This window comes from Pagrus pagrus (assembly GCF_965226575.1).
Source record: "Pagrus pagrus genome assembly, chromosome: 10".
Lineage (NCBI taxonomy): Eukaryota > Metazoa > Chordata > Actinopteri > Spariformes > Sparidae > Pagrus > Pagrus pagrus.
The window spans coordinates 2,325,019-2,349,095 of NC_140194.1; the positions used below are offsets into that span (position 1 = coordinate 2,325,019).

The 24,077-nt window shown below is 44.5% G+C and overlaps 4 protein-coding genes across 7 annotated transcripts in view; 1 reads left to right on the forward strand and 3 right to left on the reverse strand.

Annotated features, from left to right (window-relative positions):
• Positions 1–24,077, forward strand: part of iqub (IQ motif and ubiquitin domain containing) — a 270,442-nt gene that overhangs the window by 231,922 nt on the left and 14,443 nt on the right. The window lies entirely within an intron of this gene.
• On the reverse strand, positions 1,668–5,859 carry lmod2a (leiomodin 2 (cardiac) a). The gene is made up of 3 exons (XM_084364015.1): positions 5,533–5,859; positions 2,812–4,020; positions 1,668–1,855 (listed from the first exon to the last, which is right to left on the reverse strand). The coding sequence occupies exons 1-3, from the start codon at positions 5,800–5,802 to the stop codon at positions 1,835–1,837; spliced, it is 1,500 nt and encodes a 499-aa protein (XP_084220141.1). The 5' UTR covers positions 5,803–5,859; the 3' UTR covers positions 1,668–1,834.
• Positions 8,193–13,234, reverse strand: asb15a (ankyrin repeat and SOCS box containing 15a). 3 transcript variants are annotated; one of them, XM_084363790.1, is made up of 10 exons: positions 13,140–13,234; positions 11,946–12,050; positions 11,631–11,668; positions 11,264–11,395; positions 10,754–10,912; positions 10,418–10,663; positions 10,112–10,283; positions 9,298–9,841; positions 9,055–9,208; positions 8,193–8,970 (listed from the first exon to the last, which is right to left on the reverse strand). In XM_084363790.1, exons 2-10 carry the CDS (start codon positions 12,047–12,049, stop codon positions 8,813–8,815), a joined length of 1,707 nt encoding a protein of 568 aa, XP_084219916.1. In that variant the 5' UTR covers position 12,050; positions 13,140–13,234; the 3' UTR covers positions 8,193–8,812. The 3 variants fall into 3 exon arrangements, with proteins under 3 accessions (XP_084219916.1, XP_084219917.1, XP_084219918.1); XM_084363791.1 differs by having other exon boundaries at positions 11,946–12,053; positions 13,140–13,161; XM_084363792.1 differs by lacking the exon at positions 13,140–13,234 and having other exon boundaries at positions 11,260–11,395; positions 11,946–12,036.
• On the reverse strand, positions 13,384–23,202 carry LOC311263319 (ankyrin repeat and SOCS box protein 15-like). Of its 2 annotated transcripts, none has more exons than XM_084363289.1 (10): positions 22,930–23,202; positions 19,609–19,716; positions 19,443–19,495; positions 18,970–19,101; positions 18,290–18,454; positions 17,781–18,026; positions 17,485–17,656; positions 15,561–16,086; positions 15,293–15,446; positions 13,384–15,037 (listed from the first exon to the last, which is right to left on the reverse strand). In XM_084363289.1, the coding sequence occupies exons 2-10, from the start codon at positions 19,710–19,712 to the stop codon at positions 14,862–14,864; spliced, it is 1,728 nt and encodes a 575-aa protein (XP_084219415.1). In that variant the 5' UTR covers positions 19,713–19,716; positions 22,930–23,202; the 3' UTR covers positions 13,384–14,861. The 2 variants fall into 2 exon arrangements, 1 of the variants encoding a protein (XP_084219415.1); XR_014623335.1 differs by having other exon boundaries at positions 14,987–15,037; positions 15,163–15,446.

The window sequence follows — 24,077 nt, forward strand, 5'->3', positions numbered from 1 at the left end:
GCAGGAATGTCTTCCTACACTGGACGAATGAGACACACCACTTTATATTGGATTTGACTGTTTTTTTATATAATTACATAGCTAATATTATCATTATTATCATTATATAGCTAAACGAAGAGGATGTAGGTGTACGTAACTATTAGATATGTGTATGTTTATGCAAACCCTGTGTGCATGTATGTACATCAACCTAACATTTTACTTTCTTTTTTCTAATTTACTTCACTATCATTTTCATGATTAATAATAGTAATGACATCATTAGTTTTTTGTATTGTTTTGTTTCTTTCAGTGAATTATTTGAAATGTTGTCGTTGTGATCATGTTAGCATTTAGCTTCAGGTACGTCTGAGTCTAAGTAGAGCCTCACAGGTGTAGGCATGGCTGTGGAGGGAAACCTGATGATCCCGACGACTCACATTTAAACACTGACTGTTTCAAAAGGAGACAAACTGTCCCCAGCTGCTCACATTGTACTTAACAGTCATACAGTCTGATGTTAGTACAGGATCAGTGAGCGGACAGCAGGAACCTCCTGCAGCGTCTCTCAGCGCCCTGTAAGAGCTCCAATTAAACTTAAGTCTAACATTTACGTGGCGTTTCATAGTAGACGTGAAGTGTTGTAATGAAGACTCGACTCCTGAGGGAGAGTCCATATTTACTTTGAACAGCTGTTTAATGAGCTCTCTGTAAGCAGACGGGATTAGAAGCTGATTCATAAACAGTCCGATGGGTCTGAAGCTCTGCTGTTTCTCTGCCGGCTGATCTCAGATCAAATCTCTTTCAACTTCACTTCTAAGCTCAGATGTCGCACTGCTTTGCTGTGTTTTATGAAATGAGAATAAAATTCAAATGAAATAATCAGATGTAATACAGACGGTTCAGAATAAATCTGTCACAAACGCTAAACCCGTCCAGGTCGCTGTCATGTGTTCATCAGTGTGTGCTGATGGACGGGAGGCAGCAGCTGCCGTCGGCTCACACAACAGCTCAGTGTGTTACCAGAGGACACACTGAGCTGATCCTCCTGTCGGGTCACCAACATGTGTAGTGAAGCCGTTGTATGAACTGTAAGGGTGTCTTTGAGAGGTGTTGTGTGTCTGTCCACAGCACAGAGACGCACAAAGCTTCTGCTTTTCTATCAATCAGGGTCCAAACGGCAAACGACAAATTTTTTATAAAACAATGAAACTGATCTAACAAGACAGTTCTGTCCAAAGCTGAATCCCACGAAAGCAACCTGAGTTTTTAAAATAAACGTAGGACATGTTTAACATCGGCTATTTGTCGGCCTACACTCATCTGACTTTACAAGTTGTAGGATACTTCAACAAAAAACAAAAAATCTAGCCAACAGTTTTGACGACAGCCTCTCGTGGGTCAACGAGTCGGATGAATAAAGAGTAAAACCGTCACGTTGTTGGTGGGATCAACGTTGAAAGGCCTCGATAGCTTTTGTAGCTGATTAACAAATTTCAACTGACGTACATTTTTCTGTAAAATAAGAAAATAAGGAGCATTATTCTGATCCTGGCTGAAGAACAAACACCCATGTAAACATCTGTTTCTGTACGGAGGAGAAGCTGTTAGAAACCGTTCAGGAGTTTGGTTTTGACAAACGTGATCGAGTCAGAACAGAAACTTTATTCTCAGATACACTTCAGTATTCACAGTCGGTTTCAAAATACAGCAATAACATCTAAAGCACAGAAATGCAGTCTGCTGCCACGCTGTGTGACACGTTAAATAAGAAAAACGGTGACAGTGTGAAATAAAAATACAATATTTCAATACAAAGTGAGAAGAGTTCAGGTGTGGTCAGTGGGAGAGTTCAGGCCTCTGACAGATCCACCTGAAACCCAAAACAGAGAGCAGGTTTGAGACACAGTGGATGGATGTTTGAGACAAAATAATTCAGACGTCATGTTTTAAAATGTTTACTGAGGCTGTCTTTTGTCTGTCCTCCATCAAAGACGAGATAAAATGGACTTTTCTTTTTCTTTACAGCCTTTAATGGCTTTAAAAACACTTGATCTGATTGTGTTTTGACTGTCTGACGTCAGGATTTGCGTTTTACTTTTAGGGGATCCATTTTCTATCTTTCCTTTCTTAATTCATCTGCTCTTGTCCGACAACAATTTTCAAGTTTAAGTTTCGGGGCTCTCGGTATCACCCATGATTGTGTTATTGACCTGGACACTGTGGCCCTGTTTGGCCTTTACTCATCAAAAAATTGCTCTCAGGCTCAAAATGCATTTTCCTCGTTGAGTCTGCTAGTGACCGCCCTCCAGCACAACACAGAAGTCCCACAGAGCCCCTTTAAAAGGCCTGTGACGAGCTAAACTGTCAATAGCTGACGGGTTGCTGCATTTGAGCTAATGCGTTCTGGTTCCTCTGCTCTCCACGTGGACTCCAGTGTGATTGGTCAATAGTACTTGGATTACAAACTGTGATTCTGTGATTCATTACGTTTCCTGTCACTTCGGACCGACTAATGTTTGAAGCTCTCTAAACCTCGTGGAAATGTGAACAACACTTTGTACTCTCCAGCTCGTCTGCTCTCTTCCCAGAAGCTCTCTGAGCCATCGGTCTTATCAGAGAGCAGTGAAGAAGTCAAACTATTTATAACCCGACAGAGAGTCGAGGAATTCACGGAGCGACCGTCTGATGACAGCGGGCGCTCACACTCAGGGGGTCTAATGGCTTTTGGGGGCTCAATTATGTCTGTGATGTTTTCACTCAAGCAAAACAAAATTCCTTCAACCTCAAACACAGATCAGCCAGCGATGCACTCACAGGGAGTCTTACCCGTTTTAAAGACCCAATGCTGCTCCCACGAATCGCCGCCATCAGATCGTCACGGCTCGACCTCTGCGGCGGCGGCAGGCGTGACGGTTCGTCCCGTCTCTTCTGCAGCGACGGCTTCAAGGCGTTCTTCAGGTCTTTGAGAATATCTGCGCTTTCCTTTTCATTAGCACCGTTCTTGAGCTTCTTTGACTTCGGTTTCCTTTGGTTCGACTGACTCTTCAAGCTGTTCGAGCCTTCGTGCTGTTTCACCATTTCTGCGATCTTCCTCGTCTGTGGTTCTACAGACGGAGGCGGAGGAGGATTTCTTTTCTGGTTTTCAACAGTCTTAGAAGATTGCGACGACTTCTTTGGTGGTTTGTTTTCTGCAGATGAGCCAGACACCTCTGGAGGACTCTGATCTGTCTTCTGTTGGAGCCTCCTCTGTCGTTGCTGGTCCTGGTTGCGCGTCAGGATGCTGGTCGCCGTCATCCTCGGGCCCGGGAGGTCGAACTGATACCCAAGCTTGAGCAGAGTGGTGTTTTCCCTCAGCAGCTGGACCATCTCCATCTCCACCTTCCCCCCACAGATGTGCCTCTGGTTGTGGAAGCGGAGCTCCACCAGCGTCCTGTTGTGCTGCAGCGCCGCCAGCAGAGCCAGGATGCCCTGACCCGACACGAAGTTGGACTCGATGTTCAGGTTTCTGATGAACTGGTTCTCACGGAGCATCTTAGAGATGGCGAAGGCCACCCGGTCGTCGGCGTGGGTGTTGGCGAGGCTGAACATGTGGACGTGAGTGTTTGTGCAGAGGGCCTCGGCGAAACGGAGCAAGGTCTCCTGGGAGATGTCTTCGATGTTGTTGAGGTTGACTTCGCTGATGGTGGAATCGTTGCCCAGGATCTGCTCCAGAGTTTTGTCGATGACTGTCGGGTTCCCACTCGCTCTGTCGGAGGTTACATCCAGGCCTTGCTCTGTGGTCTCAGTCCTCTTTGATTCGCTCCTCGAGTCTTTTGAAGGACCGTTCTTCTGAGGACATTTGCTCCTGCTCGGTGCCTCCTTTTTACACTCGTCCTTCTTCTCCGCCTCGTCTTCCTTCGTGTCATTTTTGCTGACGACACTCTGCACTTTCTTCCCCTTTTGTGAAGCCTTCTTCCTGTTGCTGTACAGAGTCTTGCCGGCGTCGCTGGTGGTCACCGTCGCTCTCTCCCCTCTGCTCTTATCAGGGCGTCCTTCCTGCGTACAATAACAGGACAGACAATGAGGTCGAACCCTGACATTCTCCAGCCTCTGACTTTTAATTAAGAAGCCTCTCCAACACTGGCAGACGGTCATTAAAGCTGGCATTTCTCAGACACTCTTTATTTTTAGACTTTTTTCCAGCAACACACGTAACTGAACTAGACACATGTGACACTTTCTACATCATCATATGTTTTATAGCTGTGGGTTTATGTTTAAACATGCGTGTGAGATTGAAAAGGGCAACATAAATATTCAAGGACTCATTCTCACTTGAGTCTGAAAGCAAAAGGCGTCTTATCAGAACCACATCAGAGTTTTGGCTGATATTTGCTCATTAACAGAGTGACGTGAATCAAGAAGACTTTATTTCTTTGATTTACTTGTTGAGACTTGTGGGAGTCAAATAAAAAGATTCAAGGCGACAGAAGTCGAGATATTCAGACTTTTAGTCCCTGTTCCCTCCATTTCCCACAATGCAACTGGATAGCATCCTCCGATAGACTGTTTTTCTTTGATGACATCACAATGGCATCATCAGGGTTCGTTTCTTTGCTTGAGCCCCAAACAACTGAAGAGGATAATGAGTCAACTGAGCTTCATGTGAAAAATAGTTGGAGTGCTCCTTTAATCCCAAACTGGAGCAGAATCCATTGTCAGATTTTTCCGAAAAGTGCCGTCAAGGTGTCAATCTCATACATACGTACATGTCAAACATATATATATAATGCACATACAAGTTTAATTTGTTTCAAGTTGATTTAACTTAAAGTTTATAGTTTTTTATTTTCAGACCACTTCTGAACTTATAAACACGAGTCCTTCTAGCTGGAAGTGTTTTGACTGTTGGATGAATGTTATGTTCAGAGTTCAATCAACTCATAGAAACATGATCAGCACATTGGCAAAGTTCCCAGCATGCATTGTTTGAGAGGTAAAACTCTCCTGAGATCTTTTTTATAGTTTGAAGAAAACATGTTTTGGAAACTTGCTGCTTGTCTTTACTTCACTTTGAGAAAAGTCGTGATTCTTTTTTTTCACAATAACGAATAAACTAACATGGTAACCGTGATGAAGGTTAGTATTGACTATAATGTCCACAAACTGATAGTCAGGTTTAGTTTTTGAAAATCAAACCCAGGTGTTGCTAAACAAAGTGTTTCACCGTCTTAACACGACCAGTTTCCCTCAGGATGGTTTAGAGAGAAAGATGCAGGAGCCGAGTTCAGAACACAAACATTATCTGACGACTGTGTTTTGTTTTGTGGCCTCTGAGGTTAAATCTGAGACTCTTTGATGTGTTTGTGTCCGTCTCTGCCAGAAGAAAACATGGGTGTTGTTGTCCTTGAAGACGCCAAGAAGTTTTTCATCATGACAACAACAAACCGAACATGAAAGAGTCGGTCTCGACATGCTTATTTGCAAAAACTGCAAAGTGATTTGGTCGTGTGATTCAAACATGCAGTAATGATGTATTGATGTACTACTGTTGATGTCCCCTCTCACCTGTCCCCCATTGGACTCCATCTTCTCGTCCTCCAGCAGCTTCTTGTTCTCGTCCTCCCAGTATTTCAGCAGAGCGTCCCTGTCGAAGGAGCCCGTTGGAGTTTTGGCGGTCTGGTCTTTCTGTCTCAGGCCGATGGGGACGTTGTCGTCGAGGTCGTCCAGCTCCCTCTCCAGCTCCTGGAGCTCCTCGGACGACAGGGTGGCCAGCAGCTCTTCTTCATCCACCTCCTCGTACTTCTTCAGCTCCGTGTGGTACCCAAAGGTACTCATGGTTCTGCGCTCGTTTTAGGAACCTACAAACAACTTTAACTCTCCTTTTACTTTAATACCCTCGCGTGCTTAAATCTTCCCTGAGTTGCTCCTTTTGCTCGTGGACTTGTTTTCCATCAGATTTCTCAGGTCAGGGATGCTGTGGATGACTCGTTCGTCTACTGGTCCCAGCTGCCAGACGAGCCTGACTGGGAGAAAGGGGAGGATCACCATGCCGCTGATGGTCCTGTCTTTTTTTAGGGTGTTGGGTGGGGGGGTCAATGAGATAGGCTTACTGCAGGAATGTGAGCCCTCTGAGTGGCCTGTGCTGAGAGCTCACCAGCGACTCGTGCCTCAAAAGAAACGAAGGGAACAAAACGCCGTGGGGAGACATCGGAGATGAAGCTCTGCAACGTGTCAGGACACAGAAAACACCCCGTGGTTGTGGTGTTGTCGGGGAAACACTTGTTCTCCCAGAGGATGGTGGGATTATGTACATCCCAGCTCCGGCTGGCACTGAGGAGGACTGATGGTAAACTCTGAGGCTGTTTACAGCCGAGCACAACAACGTCACATCGGTACAGATTGATTTGTGAGACGTTCTGTGGGGGAAAAACAACAAAGCAGTGACGGGTGTGCGTCTCCACGATCATGTCAAGTCCAAAACTCTCTACTGTGTCGACCAAGAAAGGCGACTAAAGTGATAAAGTAGTTTGTGTTTGTGCAGATAGAAACTGAAGCACAGGACAGAAAGATCTAACCTCAAAATCTCTGAAAACTAACCCCTAGCTGACAGTCGCAGTCAGAGCGGCTGCTGCACTGATACCTGCCCTGCTGCACTGAGGTGTACTGGACCTGTCACATGAGTAACATCATGTAGGACCGACCCGAAGTCTTACGGTCTGTTGTTTGGTTGCCAAGACGATCATCAGAGCTCAGTAACAACAAGCAGCCACCGCTGAGCGAGTCCAACAAGCCGCTCAGCCGTCGTCTCGTGTTACGTGAAAAGACTGAGTGACATAACACCGCTCTCATCTTAAATCTGCTGTCGATTCGACCTTTGACCCGGATTACTGCTGATAAGCATCAGTCATCCAGCTGTGCAGTCCAGAACCAGAATGGAAACAGGTTCAGTTACAAAACAAACAGATATATATTTAAAATAATCCATCAGTTTTTAGATTCATTACCTTCCTCCTGCAGCCGTTTATTTTCATTTCCACAAAAATCTACCTGCAGAGATAATCCATCTTCGTATATTGATTATTAATGATCTTTTGTTATTTTATAGTGTGAGTGTGTTTTGTGATAAAACTGAACGTGAAGACGAAACCTGTCCCATTAAACAGAATTAAAGAAAAATGATTTAAAAGAAGATATTTATTTTAAAGAAGACTCAAAGGAAGGTGTCACTCTTAGTGGTAAATAGCCTGATAGCTTGTTTTCAGCTCGTTCTGCTGCCCCCAAGTGGCAAAAAAGTCAGATAACTGCTGATATGATTTACACTTGTTGTTGTATTGTCTCGCTTTAAACTGCGTCCTCTTTGCTTTGTTTTAGTGCGTTAACACACCTCACGCCTCAGACCTGACCTCTCAGACCTGCCTGACCTCTCAGACCTGCCTGACCTCTCAGCATGTGTCAACAGCCTGGAGGTCGTTCAAACCATGTGACCTCCTCCTGTTATCGGGTCCTCGGGTGACCTGCCAGGAGGTGGAGCCGTGCTGTTGTTCTCGTTGCTTCTGCAGGTCAGTAGGTTAAATTTAGAGTCGCTCTGTTTTCACTGTCTGTCAGCCGGAGGAAACAGCTCGCACCTCCTCACTGCTCACCGTCAGTGTGTTGTTGTTGTTGTTGTTGTTGTTGTCTGGAAACTGGAACAGCTGAATGTGACAGCCAGAGCTGCAGTTCCTCTAATGGCCACTGGATGGGGATAAAGCTACTGGATGCATAGTCATAAAATTTGTGGCCAAACTGTGTAATCACAACCTGACGTGACGAACTGTGGCCCAAAAAGAAGCAGCTATAAATCAGTTGATGCATTTTTTGAGCATCAAACCCCCAAAAAAGACTTGAGACTATAAGATTCAATTAACTTTGGAAAGTCTAGAAGAGCTGCACGATTTAATGATTTTATCCCCATTAAGGTTAGACAGGCGTGAAACCGGAAGTTTGCTGGCAGAGTCAGCAAAACACGGAAGATCCAGGTAATTTTGTAGCTGGTAAGTCCAATTTATTTGGCAGTAAACTTAATCCCAAAACATCACGTATAATACAGGGAACATTTTACTGCACACTTGGTACTTTTAAAATTTTAAGTATATGTAGCTGAAAATATATTACCACCGTTACTCAAGTATTCACTTATTCATTGAGATCTTTAGATATCTAAGTCACATCATGATTCCCAGGCAGTATATCATAATAACACAAAAGTTTAATAAAAGACTGTACAAATATATTTACAACGGTTTGAAACATGACACTTATTTCACAATAGTGATAATTCTCAGATAGCAGCTATAAAAACCTTTATTTACCTCCATCGGTCTTTTATTTGAGACCGGCCTTTATTTCTAATTTCACATGTTAATAAGTATTCTTGATCATATTTTAATAAAGATACCTCCCTGTTTTGAAAGTGAGTTTCACTTTTATCCTCTGACATTATTTAGATGGCAGCTTTTATTTGAGAATTTACAGTATTTGAGAGCCTGACCTGCCTAATTTTCAATTAGGGAAAAGGATCCTTTTGTTCAGCACTTGAGTCCCAGACACTTGAGTCAGCTGACACAGTGATAATAACTGACCAAACTAATAACTAACTGCAGATATTTTGTGCAACAGCTGGGAAAATGTCAATCCTAGTCGATGCCCTTTCGAAGCTGAACATTTTGATTAGATAAAAGTTCAAATATTTCACTTTCACAGTTGTACTCCTGCTCACAAACTCAAGAATAAAACTCGTTTCAGAGCTCCAGAAGTGTCTGAAGTTGGTCGGTAAGACTCAGTAGATGAGACTGAAGTGCTCCTCTCTTCACTCCTCCCTGCAGATGATTTTGGCGTACAGGTCGTTCTCTCTGAACAGCAGGTAGTCCTTCAGCCTGTTGGGCAGCTGCAGAGACATCAGACCGCTGCAGCTCAGGTGTTTCCTGATCACCACTCTGCTCAGCTGAGACAGAGAGCGAGGGTTACCTGGATAACAGAGAACAACAGTGCAGTTTTTATTTACCCAAAAAATGTCACGTCCCACCGATTAAAGCAGGTCACGCAACTCACCTGTGGTCCAATGAATGTGTGGCCACTCCCTGTGTTTCTGCAGGATCTTGGTCAGTTTGCCGCAGAGAGAAACCTGACCGACGTACTCGAGGAGGATCGACACCACCCGGCCCGCCAGGTTCACAAGCCAGGAGACGCTGACGAAATCACAGAACTGGACAAACAAACAACAGTACAAGTACAAGTTTTGTACTATGAAACACTATTTAAATAATGACTTGTAAAGAAAAAGGAGGAACTCACAGCAACTTTTTCCTCCTGATGTTTTGAGTAACCGTGCTCACTCAGGGCCTCCCAGTCGTCGCCATGGTTACAGCAGAAACACCTCTCGGCGTCGTAGCCGTTGTTGAGCAGCAGCCTCATCATCACCTCGTCCTTCAGGCAGTACATCAGCGCCGTGGGAAACACCGTGTCGGTCACCACCGTGAAGTAACAATTCACGTTTGCTTTCGCCGCCAGCAGCAGCTTCACGATCTCGTAGCGCCCCGACCTGACCGCCACCAGGAGGCAGCACAGGGGGTCCAGGTCGGGTTTGGACCCCGACTTCAGCAGAATCTCAGTGCAGGTGGCGTTCCCGTTGGAGACGGCAAAATACAGTGGGCTTCTCCTCATGTCTCCATAGTTTTCTGAGATGTGAGGCGCCAACAGCGCGTTGATGTCAAAGCCGCTCTGCAGCAGGAGCTCCAGGCAGTGGACGTGGCCTCCGTCAGCGGCGGAGTGGACGGGGCTGTGGCCGGACAGCCGCAGGGCCCGGCGAGTGGTGATGGGGATCAAAATCCTCAAAACTCTGATGGAGAAATGGTGTTCATCATTCTACAAAGAGCTGAAACACCAGAAACTAACCAACAAGCTAGTTAAAACATATGATTTAAGTACTTTTCTTGGTATTTTGTGCATAAAACAGTATAGCATTTTGAGGTCAGGGTTGCTGCAGGTAACTTTTAACAAAAATGAAACAACAAGAAACATCCTCCCCTTGTCCAGCCCTGCAAGCTCCTCCCTGCTAGTTCCTGCATTATCATATAGTCCAACAGGTGTATGCCATGGACCCACTCACAGGTAGTGTCCTTCGTATGCAGCGTGGTGGATGGGCAGCTGGGAGCTCAGGTTGCAGATGTTGGGATTCGCTCCGTGCTGCAGCAGGATGTCGACACAGTCTGGGTTCCCTGAACCTGCAGCGTCGTACAGGACGCTGTCGCCGTTCGGTGCCTGGGCGTTTACATCGGCACCTTAATGTAATGGATGAAAATGATCATTTTGGAGCAGGAGCAAAGATGAAACAAGGCTGAAAATCTCTGTAAAGCTGCAGAGTTGGCCTTTCAAATGACAAAAAAGGTGGAAATATGTGGAGTTATTGGTTCACCGTGTTTGATGAGCAGCTCCAGGACTTCAGTGTGGCTGTACTCTGCGGCGATGCCCAGAGGAGTCACCCCATGCTGGTCTGTCTCTGAAACCTGACCTCCGTTCTGCAACAGGAGCTCCGCGACATGAACACAGCCGGCCCTGGACGCCTCGTGCATGGCCATCCACTTCTTCAGACACACCTGCTCCACCCGAGCTCCTCCTAGTATCAGACTGGAGACCATCTGATAAGATCTGGCTCTGACTGCTGCAGGGAGGACACGAGAGGATTAGGAACTGATCAGGAGGATGGACCATCACTGCATGTCTGCTGTCAAAGTGTTGGCGAGACTCTGACCTAAAAGCAGAGGAGATTCATTCCTGCTGTTGGTAGTGTGAGGAGACGCTCCGTGCTCCAGCAGCATCTTCACGTTTTCCACCAAACCAGCGTTCGCGGCTAAAGTCAGGAAGGTCTCACCATCTGAAGTCTTCTCCTCCAGAGTCAGACGGAAAGATGCTGAAGCACACAACAAAATGTAGACATTATTTCACTGAATTCAGCTCTAGCTCTGGTGACAGAACCAGGAAGTTCAAATTAAAAATGATGTTTTTCTAACTTGTAGAGAGAAACCGGACCGAAACAAAGCGTTTCGCAAGATAAAGTTGAAAGTTGAACCCAAAGAAAAGTAAAGTTTCCGTGCATGGTTTGCACAGCTGAACATTGGCAACATTTATTCTTGGCTGGGCAGACGATGCTCATGCTGACTGTGAATCTGTTGCTGAAGTCCAGTGAAAACCTGCATCAGCAGCAGCTACTCTGTTCACATCACCTGTGACTGTTAAATAAACTATTGGACCTCTTACCCACCGTACAGCACCGTCTCCAGGACCTGGACCAGAGGTTGGACCACCGCTCTGTGCAGAGGATACCAGCCGCACTCATCCACCTGACTGAAGGCTGCTGGGAAATCACAGAGCTCCTGCAGAGCTGACATGTCACCTGTAGGGGGAGTGTCAGTGAGGAGCTTTTACTGTTTTTCAGTTAATGCTTGTTTTCCTTGAAAAGCACAAACATGCTGGAAATGTTCTCATCAGTCTTCATCCAACAGCAGAAAAAGTCAAATGTGTGTGGCCGTCTATGTGTCATGGAGAGGACGTGATGTTTCCTGATCATTATTATTATTAATACCATGTCCAGTTTATTGTTTTTTACACCAGGATTTGACCGTTTTTACCTTCTTTAATGGCCTCCACAAGCTTCAGAGCTTCACTCCTGAGTGTGCAAACAGAGGATGGAGGTCAATGTCAGCAAAAAGCAACATTTCAAATACGACTGCGTGTCTTTTTCTCATTTGATTGATCAGTTGTTTGGTTTTTCTCAAAGCCCAAGATGGCGACTGTCATAGGGGAGAAAAGAAACTAGAAAATATTCACATTTATTTCTTTAAATAATTACTCAAACAGATTAATGGATCAACTGATCGATGGTTCGCTGAATCTCTGATGTCAAACTGTGATCTGGACGGTGAAGCTGCTCCATGTGTCTGTACCTCCCTGATCCTTTCAGATGTTCCCTCTGACACGACTCCTGAATGCTCATCTGAACGTCGAAGTCCAGAAGTTCATCTTCATCCATCTCATCGGCTGCATCCATCCTGCTGACATCACACAGGTGCACAAAGTCACAACTTCACACGACTTCAGTTCACAGCACAATCAGTGACATTCATTCCCGCTCAAACAATCCTTACACTCAAAACCTGTTGATCGTTAACTGATTTGACTTCACAGGACGCTCTTGTTCAGGCGCAAAGGTTCTGCAAAGGTTCTGATAGGTTCAGTGTGTAGGATTTAGTGGCATCGAGCAGCGAGGTTGCTTCCCTCGCCGCTGATGGCCGCTGAAAATGTGTAAAACATGAAAGGCCCTGTGCAGAGCCAGTGTTTGTTTTGTCCCTTCTGGGCTTCTGTAGAAACATGGCGGTGAAACAATACAGAAAAAGACTGAGTATGTCCCAGTGTGAAGTATGTGCACCGCAGTATGCCGTCACATACGACACGTGTGTTTATTAATCAACATTATATTCAGTTTCTGCCGATGGATCCATCTAAATCCTGCACACTACAAGAGTTTTAACACCAAAATATACTAAAAACAGCACAAATAAAAGTACTCATGACCCATCTCAGAATAGTATGTATTGTATTAGTACATTGTCAACAATGGTTTATTAATGGCAGCGTCACTTTAATGTTGCAGTTAGTAAGTGTTTTGGTTCTCAACATCTGGAAAAAAACACATTTTATTTGTTGAGGAGTAAAAAGTACAATATTTCCATCGAGAATATAGTGAAGTATAAATTACAATATAATGAAATTGCTAGTAGAAGTACCTACATGTACCTCAGAAGTGTGCTGAAGTACAGTGCACGAGTAGCTGTACTTTACCTCTCACCGTTGGCATTAAGTATTAACTGGGTCACAGCTCGAGTGTCAGAGAGTTTACTGGTGTTCAACACCGACCGTCTGAGATCAGATTTACTTTTTATTTGAAGTAAACTTACATAAAGTTCACAGTTCTTAAATACTCTGCTTCTCATTTGAGCTCTTTGTTTCTCTATCAGCTGTATTTACAGGAAGCTTTGAGCCCCCGACCTCCGTCTGCTGATCACGTTTAGGATCTGTGACCGAGGCAAGTTTACAATCTTATCAATGTTACATCGTTCTGTACGAAGTATATATCTCACCTGATCAATGTGTCAGTGTTGGAGTCATAGGACGAAGCAGCGGCAGCAGCAGCACGGTGTTTGTGTCATGGCTGAACCCCCCACACACACACACACACACACACACACACACACTCCACCAAGCTATTTATAGGTGTCACCTGTTCCAGTGTATTTAACATGCGGGCCGGTCCACAGCAGCTCACGCAGTGAATGTCACGCTGCACATTTTCCTCCTTTAATGACAAACAATAACGAGCCGGACTGTCGCATGAATATTTATTGTGTCATTACGGACGAGGAGGTCCGCCCGTCGGACAACAGATCGATGAGAAGCCGTTGAAATAATCAAGAGGGCTCTGACCTTTGACCTCTGCGCTCCTGAGTAGCATGCTGACACTTAAAATCTGCACTTCAACCTGGCCAGATTTGAACATGAAGCATGTTTCTGTTGCTTTTACTACAAAACACTAACGCTCAGTAACAAAACCATTAATATGGAGAACGGTGAGTGTTTTTTCCTGTCGTGCAGCACGAACATCCTGATTACACTGAATACATCATTTGAGAATTCACAGTGCAGCAGTACAAGTATAACAAACAGACTGAATCTTCAGCTGACACACAGAGAAACTTGATGTTTACATCGTGAAAGGAAGTGTTGGAAAAAGTAAATGCAATAAATGGCGATGTGTGGCGATGAAGTACAAAGTAGCAGAACATGGAAATAATCAAGTGAAGTTCAAGTACTGGAAACTTGTTCTTAAGTAAAAGTACTTAGTTACATTCCATCAGTGGCAGCAGGAAACATGTAAATACACAGTACGTCTGACAGAATGAGAGCGATACTGTTGAGATCAGTCTGGTGTCAGTCGATATCTTCTTATCGTCAACAAAGACGAAACCAACAATGCATCAGTCCGTCTCTTCAAACTGTCTGACTTCATTTTTCTCTCTGTGGCTCTCAGCTCCAAACCCCAAGATGAAAAATGAATATTAATTTCCTTATTCAGCTGCTCGCTGTGGGTTTTATCAAGCAATGAGGAGGAAATAGAGCATTTGTTAGGGACTATTTCCAGCGGCAGATTAATCCACATTTGTTGGCTCATTCATGTGTTTTTAATCGTTCAAGCGTGTCGAAGGAGCCGCTCACCCAAAAATGAAGATTCAGTCATTAACAAAAATAAATACAGACATAAAGTGGCTCCATTCAGCTCATCTGACGCGATGCAAGTCTCCTGACGCCTACACTTTCACATTATTTACACCCTTTTAAGCCAAAATCTTCACTGGAGCTGCTGAGCTAAAAGCGTTAGCGCACACCCCGTCTGAAGTGGGCGCACGAGCAGCTGTATGGAGCCATTTTATGTTTTTCTGTTCTGTTGTAATTTAACGTTCCCAGCCACCTCAGACGTTGGACTATTAAAACACCCGACTTCACATCAGCGTGAGCGTCAGTAGATAATGACGTATTTTTCATTTTTCAGATGAACTGTTCCTTTAAGTAGTTGTTGAGATAATCTGCAGACAGACGGACGACCATCGACAGCAAAAATGGTCAAAACAAGTTTAAAGTACATTTGTGGTAAATGTGAAAATAGATGTTTTTACTCACATAATTATAAAAATAAAATAAAAAATAATAAAGTTCAATCGCACGGTATTGTGCTTATCAAAACGGGAGATTGCAAAGATTAAAAAATAGTCACATCCTTTCAGAAGGAGCAGAAAATCCACATATCTTCACATGATGCGTTCAGGGTCCTGGCTGTAGAGGTCGAGCTCCTGGTACAAGATGAAGCTCTTCAGCCTGGGAGGGAAAAGGTGCGAGCTCATGATTTCAGTGTTGTTGAGTTTCTTCAGGGTCAGACGCCTCCTGATCTCCAGTCTGCAGAGGTGACCGAGGGAGCGAGGACTGCCTGGAGAGCAAGGTTCAGAAAAACACTTCACCGTATTCATTCATATTGTGATAAAACACTGAGAGGTGTAAATACAACGAGAGGAACATTACAACCACAGTGATGAAGTGCTTTCTTAGTCTTACTGGTTAATTATCTCTCCGTCTCTCACAGTGAACTATCAGCTGACTCTGCGGGATCATGTCTTCAGGTGTTAGTGGGGGCTGTCTTGTCTCCCGCCAGGATAATTTGTCATGAAATCGTGGATAAACTCACTGAGGATGTCACATATTTCGGGCCACTCCGTCTGCTTCTCTAGGGTCAGTCTGAGTTTGGAGCAGATGTGGACGTGGCTGACGTAGTCCAGCAGGATTCGGACCACGCTCCCGGACAGATGCATGAGGCAGCAGAGGCTCATGAACTCACAGAACTGCAGAGAGGACGGAGAGGGACGGGATGTCATGAATGCTTTCGTCATATATGTGTGTAAAAGTAAACTAATTTAAAACACATTCATAAAGAACAAGTAACATCTGTCACTCACTGGTATTTTCCCCTCCCCGTCATCTGCAGCATCAAAAGCGTTGTCATGGTGACAGTGAAAGCAGCTCTCCACCTTGTAGCCGTTGTTGAGCAGCAGCCTCATCATCACCTCGTCCTTCAGACAGTACTGCAGCGCCGTGGGAAACACCGTGTCGCTCACCACCGTGAAGTAACAGTTCACGTCTGCTTTGGCCGCCAGCAGCAGTTTCACCATCTCGTAGCGCCCCGACCTGACCGCCACCAGGAGGCAGCACAGAGGGTCCAGGTCCGTCTTCGCCCCGGCCGCCAGCAGCAGTTTGGTGCTGTCCACGTCTCCGTTGGAGACTGCGAAGTACAAAGCGCTCCTCCTCATATCCCGGTAGTTTTCTGAGTTTCTGGTGTTCATGCGGTAGTTGACGTCGAAGCCGCAGGCCAACAGGAGCTCCAGGCAGCAGCTCTGGCCTCCCTCCGCCGCAGAGTGGACCGGGCTCTGACCCGCCTCTTTGATGGCCCTCTTGGTGGTCAGAGGTATCAGCATCTTCAGAGCACTGTGGGAAAAGAAAGCAATGGTCAAATTACACAGACGGTGCCCTCTTTATGTTCGTATTTGTGCACATTTTCTGAAAGCTTACATATGTGAACAAAACGCAGCAGTACCACTGAAGAACATGGGGGGGCAGCGTAGACAATTCATGAGAGACGACAAAGAAGTTTGAACACTTCTCATTGGTAGTGAAGAGAATTGTCTGTCCACATGTCATGAGGTATTAAATGGCGTCACAGACTGCCGTCATCGACAACGCTGCTCTGCGTCTTTCATAAATGACACTTAATGGTCTGCTTAAACATGCAGTATCTAATTTCTGCCACTAGAAGTCCCTCAATCAAAACAATGAAAAAAGAGGACAGAGTTTGATGATATAGTGAAGTAGTGTGGGATTGTGGGAGTTGTAGTCTTCATTGTTAAACAGCCAGGTTCACAGACGAGGTAATGTAAATCATTTTATTTAGCATCGTATCATAGCGACAGGAGACCAAATGAAATGCACCTTGAATAAAATTATGGACTTCTCGACAAAACATATAGCAAAGGTCTAGCTTGGACATTTGTTACTTATTATATCTTTAAAACAGTAAAGTTTTATAGTTTAAAGAGGTCATTTTATGCTAATTTTCAGGTTCATACTTTCATGTGGGGGTCCTAGTAGAAAAGGTTTACATACTTTAATTTTCAAAAAACATTATTTTTCTCGTATGGTTCATTGTTGCAGCATCCCTTGACACACTGTGTCTTGAACGCTCCGTTTTAGCAACAGAGTGAGACATCTCGCCTCTGTTCAATCTTTGATGAGAGTTGCACATGCGCATTACTTAATGGGCAGGATGTAGCCAATCAGACGCAGAGTAGGGCGGGTCAGTGGACTAACTAATTTGACTTTTTCCAAAATGGAGGAAGCTATCTTAGTTTATTAGCTGTCTCTCACCATCTACTCTGATTCATCCTCCTCTGACTGACCGACTGACCTCTGAGTATAAACCGCTGCAGAAAACAGGAGAATGGTTTTCAGACAGCAGGCGGCAGCACGAATACATGTTTTAAAGAAACGGTCTGAAATGTTTGTCTAGTTACTGACCAAGCCAACGAGCTTTATTTCAGGTCCTTCAGTGACCAACGAGCTCTGCACATTTGGTCACAATTATTGAAAATAACCAGTCGATGGCCTGGTGCTGACGAAGCCCGGGAGCCATTGTGACAAACTAATGCTAGCATATTCCTGGCTAGCTGGAGTGTTAGCTGTTAGCCCTGAGAGCGTTTCCGATGTCTTGAAGCCTTTAGCTCCGAGTATTTTACAAAAACATGGAGACATTTTCCCTCCCAGACTATAAAGCACCACTGGCGTCCTCATGTTCATTACAGCCGACAGCGTTGGACAGGAGGAGCTCACTCGTAGTGTCCGGCGTACGCTGCCTTGTGGATGGGCAGGTGTCCGGTGGCGCTGGGCAGGTTTGGGTCGGCTCCGTTGTCCAGCAGCAGCTGAATGCAGGCGGTGCTTCCCGATCCGGCCGCGTCCAGGAGGACACTTTCACCGTTACAGGCCTGAGAGTTGACTCTGCTACCTGAGCAGGGAGGAGAGGGGAGAAACAGGAGGAGCTTCGACTTTTGCACATGTGAAAATTGAAAAAGGTGACAACTGTAGTTTTGATAAGTAGTAGTTAAACTCAGTTGTATCTCCGGACTGACCACAGTTCAGCAGGATCTCAGTGATGTGGAAGTGTCCGTGCTCTGCAGCCACGGCGAGCGGCGTCACTCCCGTCACGTCCTTGTGGTTCACGCGGCCGCCGTTCCTCAGCAGCAGCATCAAGATGTCCACGTTTCCGACTTCTGCCGCCTCGTGCATCGCCGTCCACTTCTTCTGGCAAACCTGCTCCACCCAGGCGCCCTGAGCGACCAGCGTGTTCGCCATCTCGTAAGAGCCGGCCCTCACCGCTGCAAGGTCAGAGAAGAGCGTCTCGATCAGCTGTTGTTCAGTTTATACAACCAAACTTTGCATATTTTCTTTAAAGCTGCACCTGTGGAGCTTTTTAGCCTGTTTTTGATCCTAGTTTCTCTTATTTTTGGGTGATAACATGACATGTGCTCTAGCGCCACCCTCAGGACAAAGAATTAATCAATGCATTAATGTGTGTCATGGCAATCGTGATGGGACCATTAGTCTTGTTAATCACAACCGCCGCGCTCTCCTGCGTTACCGAGCAGCAGCGGCGACTCGTTCTTGCTGTTGGTGTTGTGAGGCGAGGCGCCGTGCTCCAGCAGGCTCGTCACATTCTGCACCAGTCCGGCTTTAACCGCCAGCGTCAGCGGCGTCTCTCCGCCCACGGCCGTCCTCTCCTCCAGGCTGAGTCCCTGAGCTGCCACTGACACAGACACAACACAGGTCAGCAGGCACATTCCTGGAGTTCATTTCGGACCGCTAACCTGGCAGGTGAGCCGGCGAAACCTGGCTGCTGGCTGGCTGAATGAGCAGAGACTGACATCACAGGTTATTTAAGGGCACTTATCTACAACAGCTGTCATCAGGCAGCAGCCTCTCAGTGAAGGTTTTTGGTTTTTCAGGCAGCCATTATTTGGATGAGGCCACCAGAGCTGTCGCCTCCCCTGAATTCAACCTGATGTGTCCTGATGCTTCATCTTCACTTGTCATCCTCACTTATTTACTGGTGCGAGGTGTGAGGAGGTTATATTTTGCAGCAGTCTGTGGTCCACGTCCCCCCTCAGGTACTGCACTTAATTAAAACATAGTTGCTGTGGACTGACCTCTCCAGTTTGGCAGATAATCAGGGGCCATTTTTTTAATTTCTTACTGTAACTTTTAAAGGAATAAGTCAAAATGATCTGAGAGGTTAATGAAAGGCAGAATTAATGGACTCACATCTCAACACAGTCTCCAGAACCTCCAGGGTCGGCTGGGATGCAGCTCGATGCAGAGGAAGCCAGCCGTGACTGTCCGACTCCCTGAAGGCGAAGGTGTGCCGCAGCATCTCCCTGAGGATCCAGACTTCACCTGGTCACCACGACAACAGCCAAGGAAAGAAGGAAGATTTTTTAAAAACAGAAACACCCAGGACCCACAGGGACAGAGGCAACCTTCTGAAGTTTTTCTTTTTTTCTGTAAATGTATGAACAGTTTGTCCTCTTCCACCTCTTCCTTCTCTTCACTGCATCTCTCTCCCACCTCTCTGTTTATTTATCTCCCCCTCTCTGTCGGTCTGCCAGCCTCCTGATGCCTGGCCGTCCTCACCTACAGCTGCCGGCCTTGTGACTTTTAGATGAGAGCCAGCAGACCAAACACAAACGCACGGCTTTGTAATGGTAAAGGTATTTCCCCTGTGATGTCCAGCCTACCTTGCTCGATGGCAGCCAGGACTCTCAGGTTTTCATCAGTCGCTGCTGCTAAACTAAGAGGCCGGGAGCACAGGGAGCAGAGGGAGCACAGGGACAGTCAGCTCGGTTTGATCGAACTGTCAAAGGCTTTTTGAAGGAGGTTGAACTTTGGGTGTGGCTTCCTTACCTCGCTGCAGATTTCAGAAAAGCATCTTGGCAGGTGTCTTGAATACTGAGCTGGATGATGTAGTCACTGAGCTCCTCTTCATCATATTCTTCATAAGTGTTCATCACTCTGCAGGGATGAGACGCATTACTGCAGCTGGTAAACAGCATTTAGCACATTAACAACAATCACAATGTGGGTGAAATGATATCAGTTGATCTCTTTGGCCACTTGGGGGCAGCAGAGCAGGCTGCAAATACAACATCCGACATATTATCGTCTCATCGGAGCTGCGCTCAGGCCGACAGTCACTCTGCTCTTATCTCAGGTTTCTGATCTCAGGTTTCTGATCTCGCCCTTCACCAGCTCATCTCTGACCGTCTGTCTGCTGTTTGGTGCTGAGCAGGAAGTGAACAGTGAGTTTATCAGAGACTGAACCAGACAGTCAACATGCCCCGAAAACCAAAACGTACTAAAAGAGGCTAAAAAGCATCTTCTAATCTGCACTTCAGACTCCTTCAGTTGTCTTTTACTTCACAAAATATCAGATACACCACAAAGTACGTGCTTTTTCTTCTTTCAACATGTTTTGTGTAACTTTAAGATGTTCAAACAAGCTTCTATCTCTTTGTATTGTAACATTAACGCAACATTAATGTTAATTTAACAACTTTAAATGACAGAAATGTGATCACTGCTTTAAAACATTCACCAGAACTTTAATTCTGGATGAACTCTGCAAATGTTTTCCTGCATTTCCTACAGATTTTCTAGATCTGCATGCAGTTTGAATACCAGAGGGAACAAGAGAGTGAGTGGACAAAATAACAGAAACACAACAAAGACAAAAGGTAATGTTTTATATTCCAGGTCTGCCTTGCTTTATCGTTTCCCTGGAGATTTCCTGGAAATTGGTGCTAATAATAGAGAAAATTGAGATGAATGTTAATTTGATACACTTCTAGTTAATAAATTCCAATTAACTGCGAGTGTAACCGGAGTCAGAGCACAGCAGTGAGGCGAGCAACGCAAATATGATACATGTGTTCAATGGCATGTAAACAGTTCAGCAAGACAAAGATAAAACAGGAATGACGGATTATTTCTTTTAGTTTTAAAATTGAGAATTTTCAGTTGAAATTACAGATTCTAGTGGAGGCAAAATATTAGGTTATAAACTTTTGGTTGAATTTTTAAGGATCCACATTCACACAAATCACATCACATCAACCAAACATAAATGACATGCCAATGCAAATTAAAAAAAAAACACCAGCGATGACAGAAGACGTACAGCAGCATGGACTAGCAGACCTACAGGTGTTCATGTTATTTTGTCCACCACCTTTGCAGACAAAGAAATGCAAGATTCCCAGCCAACAAATTCACTTCAACTGACCTCCCGGTGACAAATATCCTCATCCTGACACAAACATCCGGTCAACAATCCAAAGTAAACCAACACTGTGCAGTCGTTTCTCACCTGTGAGGTATGTGAGCGGCTCACTCTGGCGGGTCGCTCTCCACTAACTGCACACACTGTTTTATATTTAGGTGTGACCTGCTTTCGGATGCCTGCAGAAACATAGCGAGGGGCGTGTGGTCAACACCTGGCCTGCTGGTCTTAAATTAAGCCGGGTTACATATTGTGTGAGCTAAGCCGGGTCTTTGTCGTGTTTGGCGGGAATCCCACATTCAAGATCCCACAAGCCTGCGGGGGCTTAGGGCCCGCGGACTCACGCAGCCTGCCAGTTCACCGGCTATTGTTTCACGGAAAGCAAAATCAATCGGGTCTATTTTTTCCTCCGCTGCTTTGTTTGAGAAATACGAGATGCTGGATGTCACGTAAACTGTTGGCCGAGTTAAAACGGGGGCTGCAGGAGAAGTGGGGGACCAGGTGACAGTGGAGCTCTTCCATCAGTCTTTAAATGCTTTTTTAATGAGGGGACGGTGTTGTGATTGTTTCCAGGTGTGATTATACAACTCTGGGTTTGTTTTCTGCTGCATGTGACTCTGGTTAGGTAACACTATATAATAACCTTCATCAATAAATGGTAATTTACAGTTAATTAAACTTTAGTTAATATCTATTAATATCTAAGGCTTTGAAAACTATTTATGAAGCATTTTTGTATTTGAAATGTGTTGACGATGTATCGTTTGGAGTTTTGCATCTTTACAATCATCTAAATAATGTTACAGATGAACTACATTTACAACGTTACAATGAACAATAGCTTCATAAAGCATTTCATGGTTTGTTAACAGTGAAATAACTATGAACTAAAGTTTAATGAACATACATTTACCCTTAAATAATGCAGGTTATTGTTACTTCATTCTCCTTTTCTCAGTAAAGCACTTCGATTGTTTAGATGTTTTAAAGCTCTTAAAAGATAAAACCTTGCTGAAATTATACATTTTGTATTTTTATTCACCTCTTCTAGTGAACCAGACAGAACAAACTGGAACAGCGACACATTAAAAGAACCAAAAAATAAATATCGACACATTTTTTCATGCACTGGTCAGTTACAGTATGAGATTTGATAGTTTTTTCTTCTTTCTGACTAAAACATCCAAAATACACATTACATGTTTGTTTTAGTTCAGATTTCTGTCCTGAAATAAATAAGCACATAGTTAATTAGATGAGTAGCCTCATGTTCTTGTTTTTGTTGTTTTTTTTCCCTTATTTATCCCAAAAATATCTTTTTTCAGCAGGCAGCACTTACACACATCAAACTTCCCAGTTTTATTTCTATCTATATTCTGCAGGTTTTAGCGTAGGGAGTTTGCTCATGTATCATATTTTATTCCTAATAACATGGGATGATGATTTTCCTTCAGGGTTACGGTCGACAGATTTATGGAGTGATACAAATGTAAAATCCTTTGAGTCTAACATATCCACAAAATGAAATGAGAATTTTGCATTTGGCTTCATTCAGTGTTTAGATGTCTGCTCTGGAACTGATGCAGATTTGTAAATTTTTTATGCAAAAACAAAGACAATCGTCTTGATGTCAGCAGTAAACTGTGAAGTTTCACAGTGATTTCTGTTGGTTAAAACTCTTTAGCCCTCCTCAGCCGTCTCCCCTCAACTAGCTGTTAGATAAGTGTTTGGATAAGGTTGCAGAAAATGGACAGTACTGCAGTGAATTGATTAGTGCGTCACGTTGCATCATAAATCATGTTTCAGTTTATTTTGTAACGTACAGTTTCATGTTGCATCACAGATCAAACTGCTGTCAGGATGTATCAGCTGCTCAGGTCCCAACAGGTGTGTTGAAGTGTGTCAGTGACAGAGTGCTAATAGGACAAGCGTGGATAAATGAATACCTGTGTGTGTGACAGGTTTACACCACCGAGGGGCCCCTGTCCTCCGGCTCTGCTGTGTGATCTCCGGGGGCCCAGCAGATGTCCAGCAGCAGATTATAACGGAGCTTAACAGGGGCCACCATGTCGCCTTCTCTGGCTCACAGACTGAAATAGCGACGTGTAGCTCAACATAAAGCTTCCATACTGTCGATGCAAAGAGAGGGAGGCTGTAAAACTGCTAAAATAAGACCGGTTCTCATCCTCACATCAACACAACCAGCTGTGAAACTTCTGTCCAAACCTAAAGGATGAGTTCACACAAAAATCAGTGTTCAGTCATCACACACCTACATGCCGATGCAACGTCAGGAGAAGTTTTGTAGTACACGAAACATTTCTGGAGCTCCTAAACATTCTCCTAAACAACTGAAACAGCTGGGGACTTGTGTTAAACTGTAAAAAGCAACAGGAAAAAATATATAAAACGGCTCTTTCAGTGGAATCCAAGTCTCCAGCAGCCCCGAGATTCAAAACTGATTTGACAAGACGTTGTTTAAACTCTTTATTCAGCTGAAATCTTACAGTCGCTACTGAGCTAAAAGCGGTTACGCACCCTGTCTGCCCGACCCAACCGCCAGAATGAATGTTAGTGCAAAGTTGTTAAGTGCAAAACTACAGATAAGTTAAAACGTGAAACTTAACGTTTGTTTAGGTTGAATTTACTATTTCTCTCGTCACAACGCTGTGGTCGAGGTAGCTTTATGTATAAAACATTTTTTGTTTGTCACCACAGAAACGGCTGCAAGTTGGGCAAATCCTACGTATTCTACTTGTAAGTTTAATAGTCTTTGAATTATATTAATATGACGTGAGCTTCTGCATATTTTTATTGTACAGTTAGTTAAATGCTTTATTAGTATTTCCGTGACACTCCTCCATCATATTCTGATAAGACATCATTAAAAGTAAAGACCTCGTTAAACAACTGGCACACAAGGAGTGTTGATTATTTCTTTCAGCAACAATCATCTGCGCTTGAAACATAATAATAGTAGTAGATTTATTTTATAAAGCGCTTTTCAAGGTACTCAAAGACACTTTACAGGTTAAAAAGCAGAATAATAACATCAATATTTATTCAATAAAATAAATCCTGGTTGTTCCACATG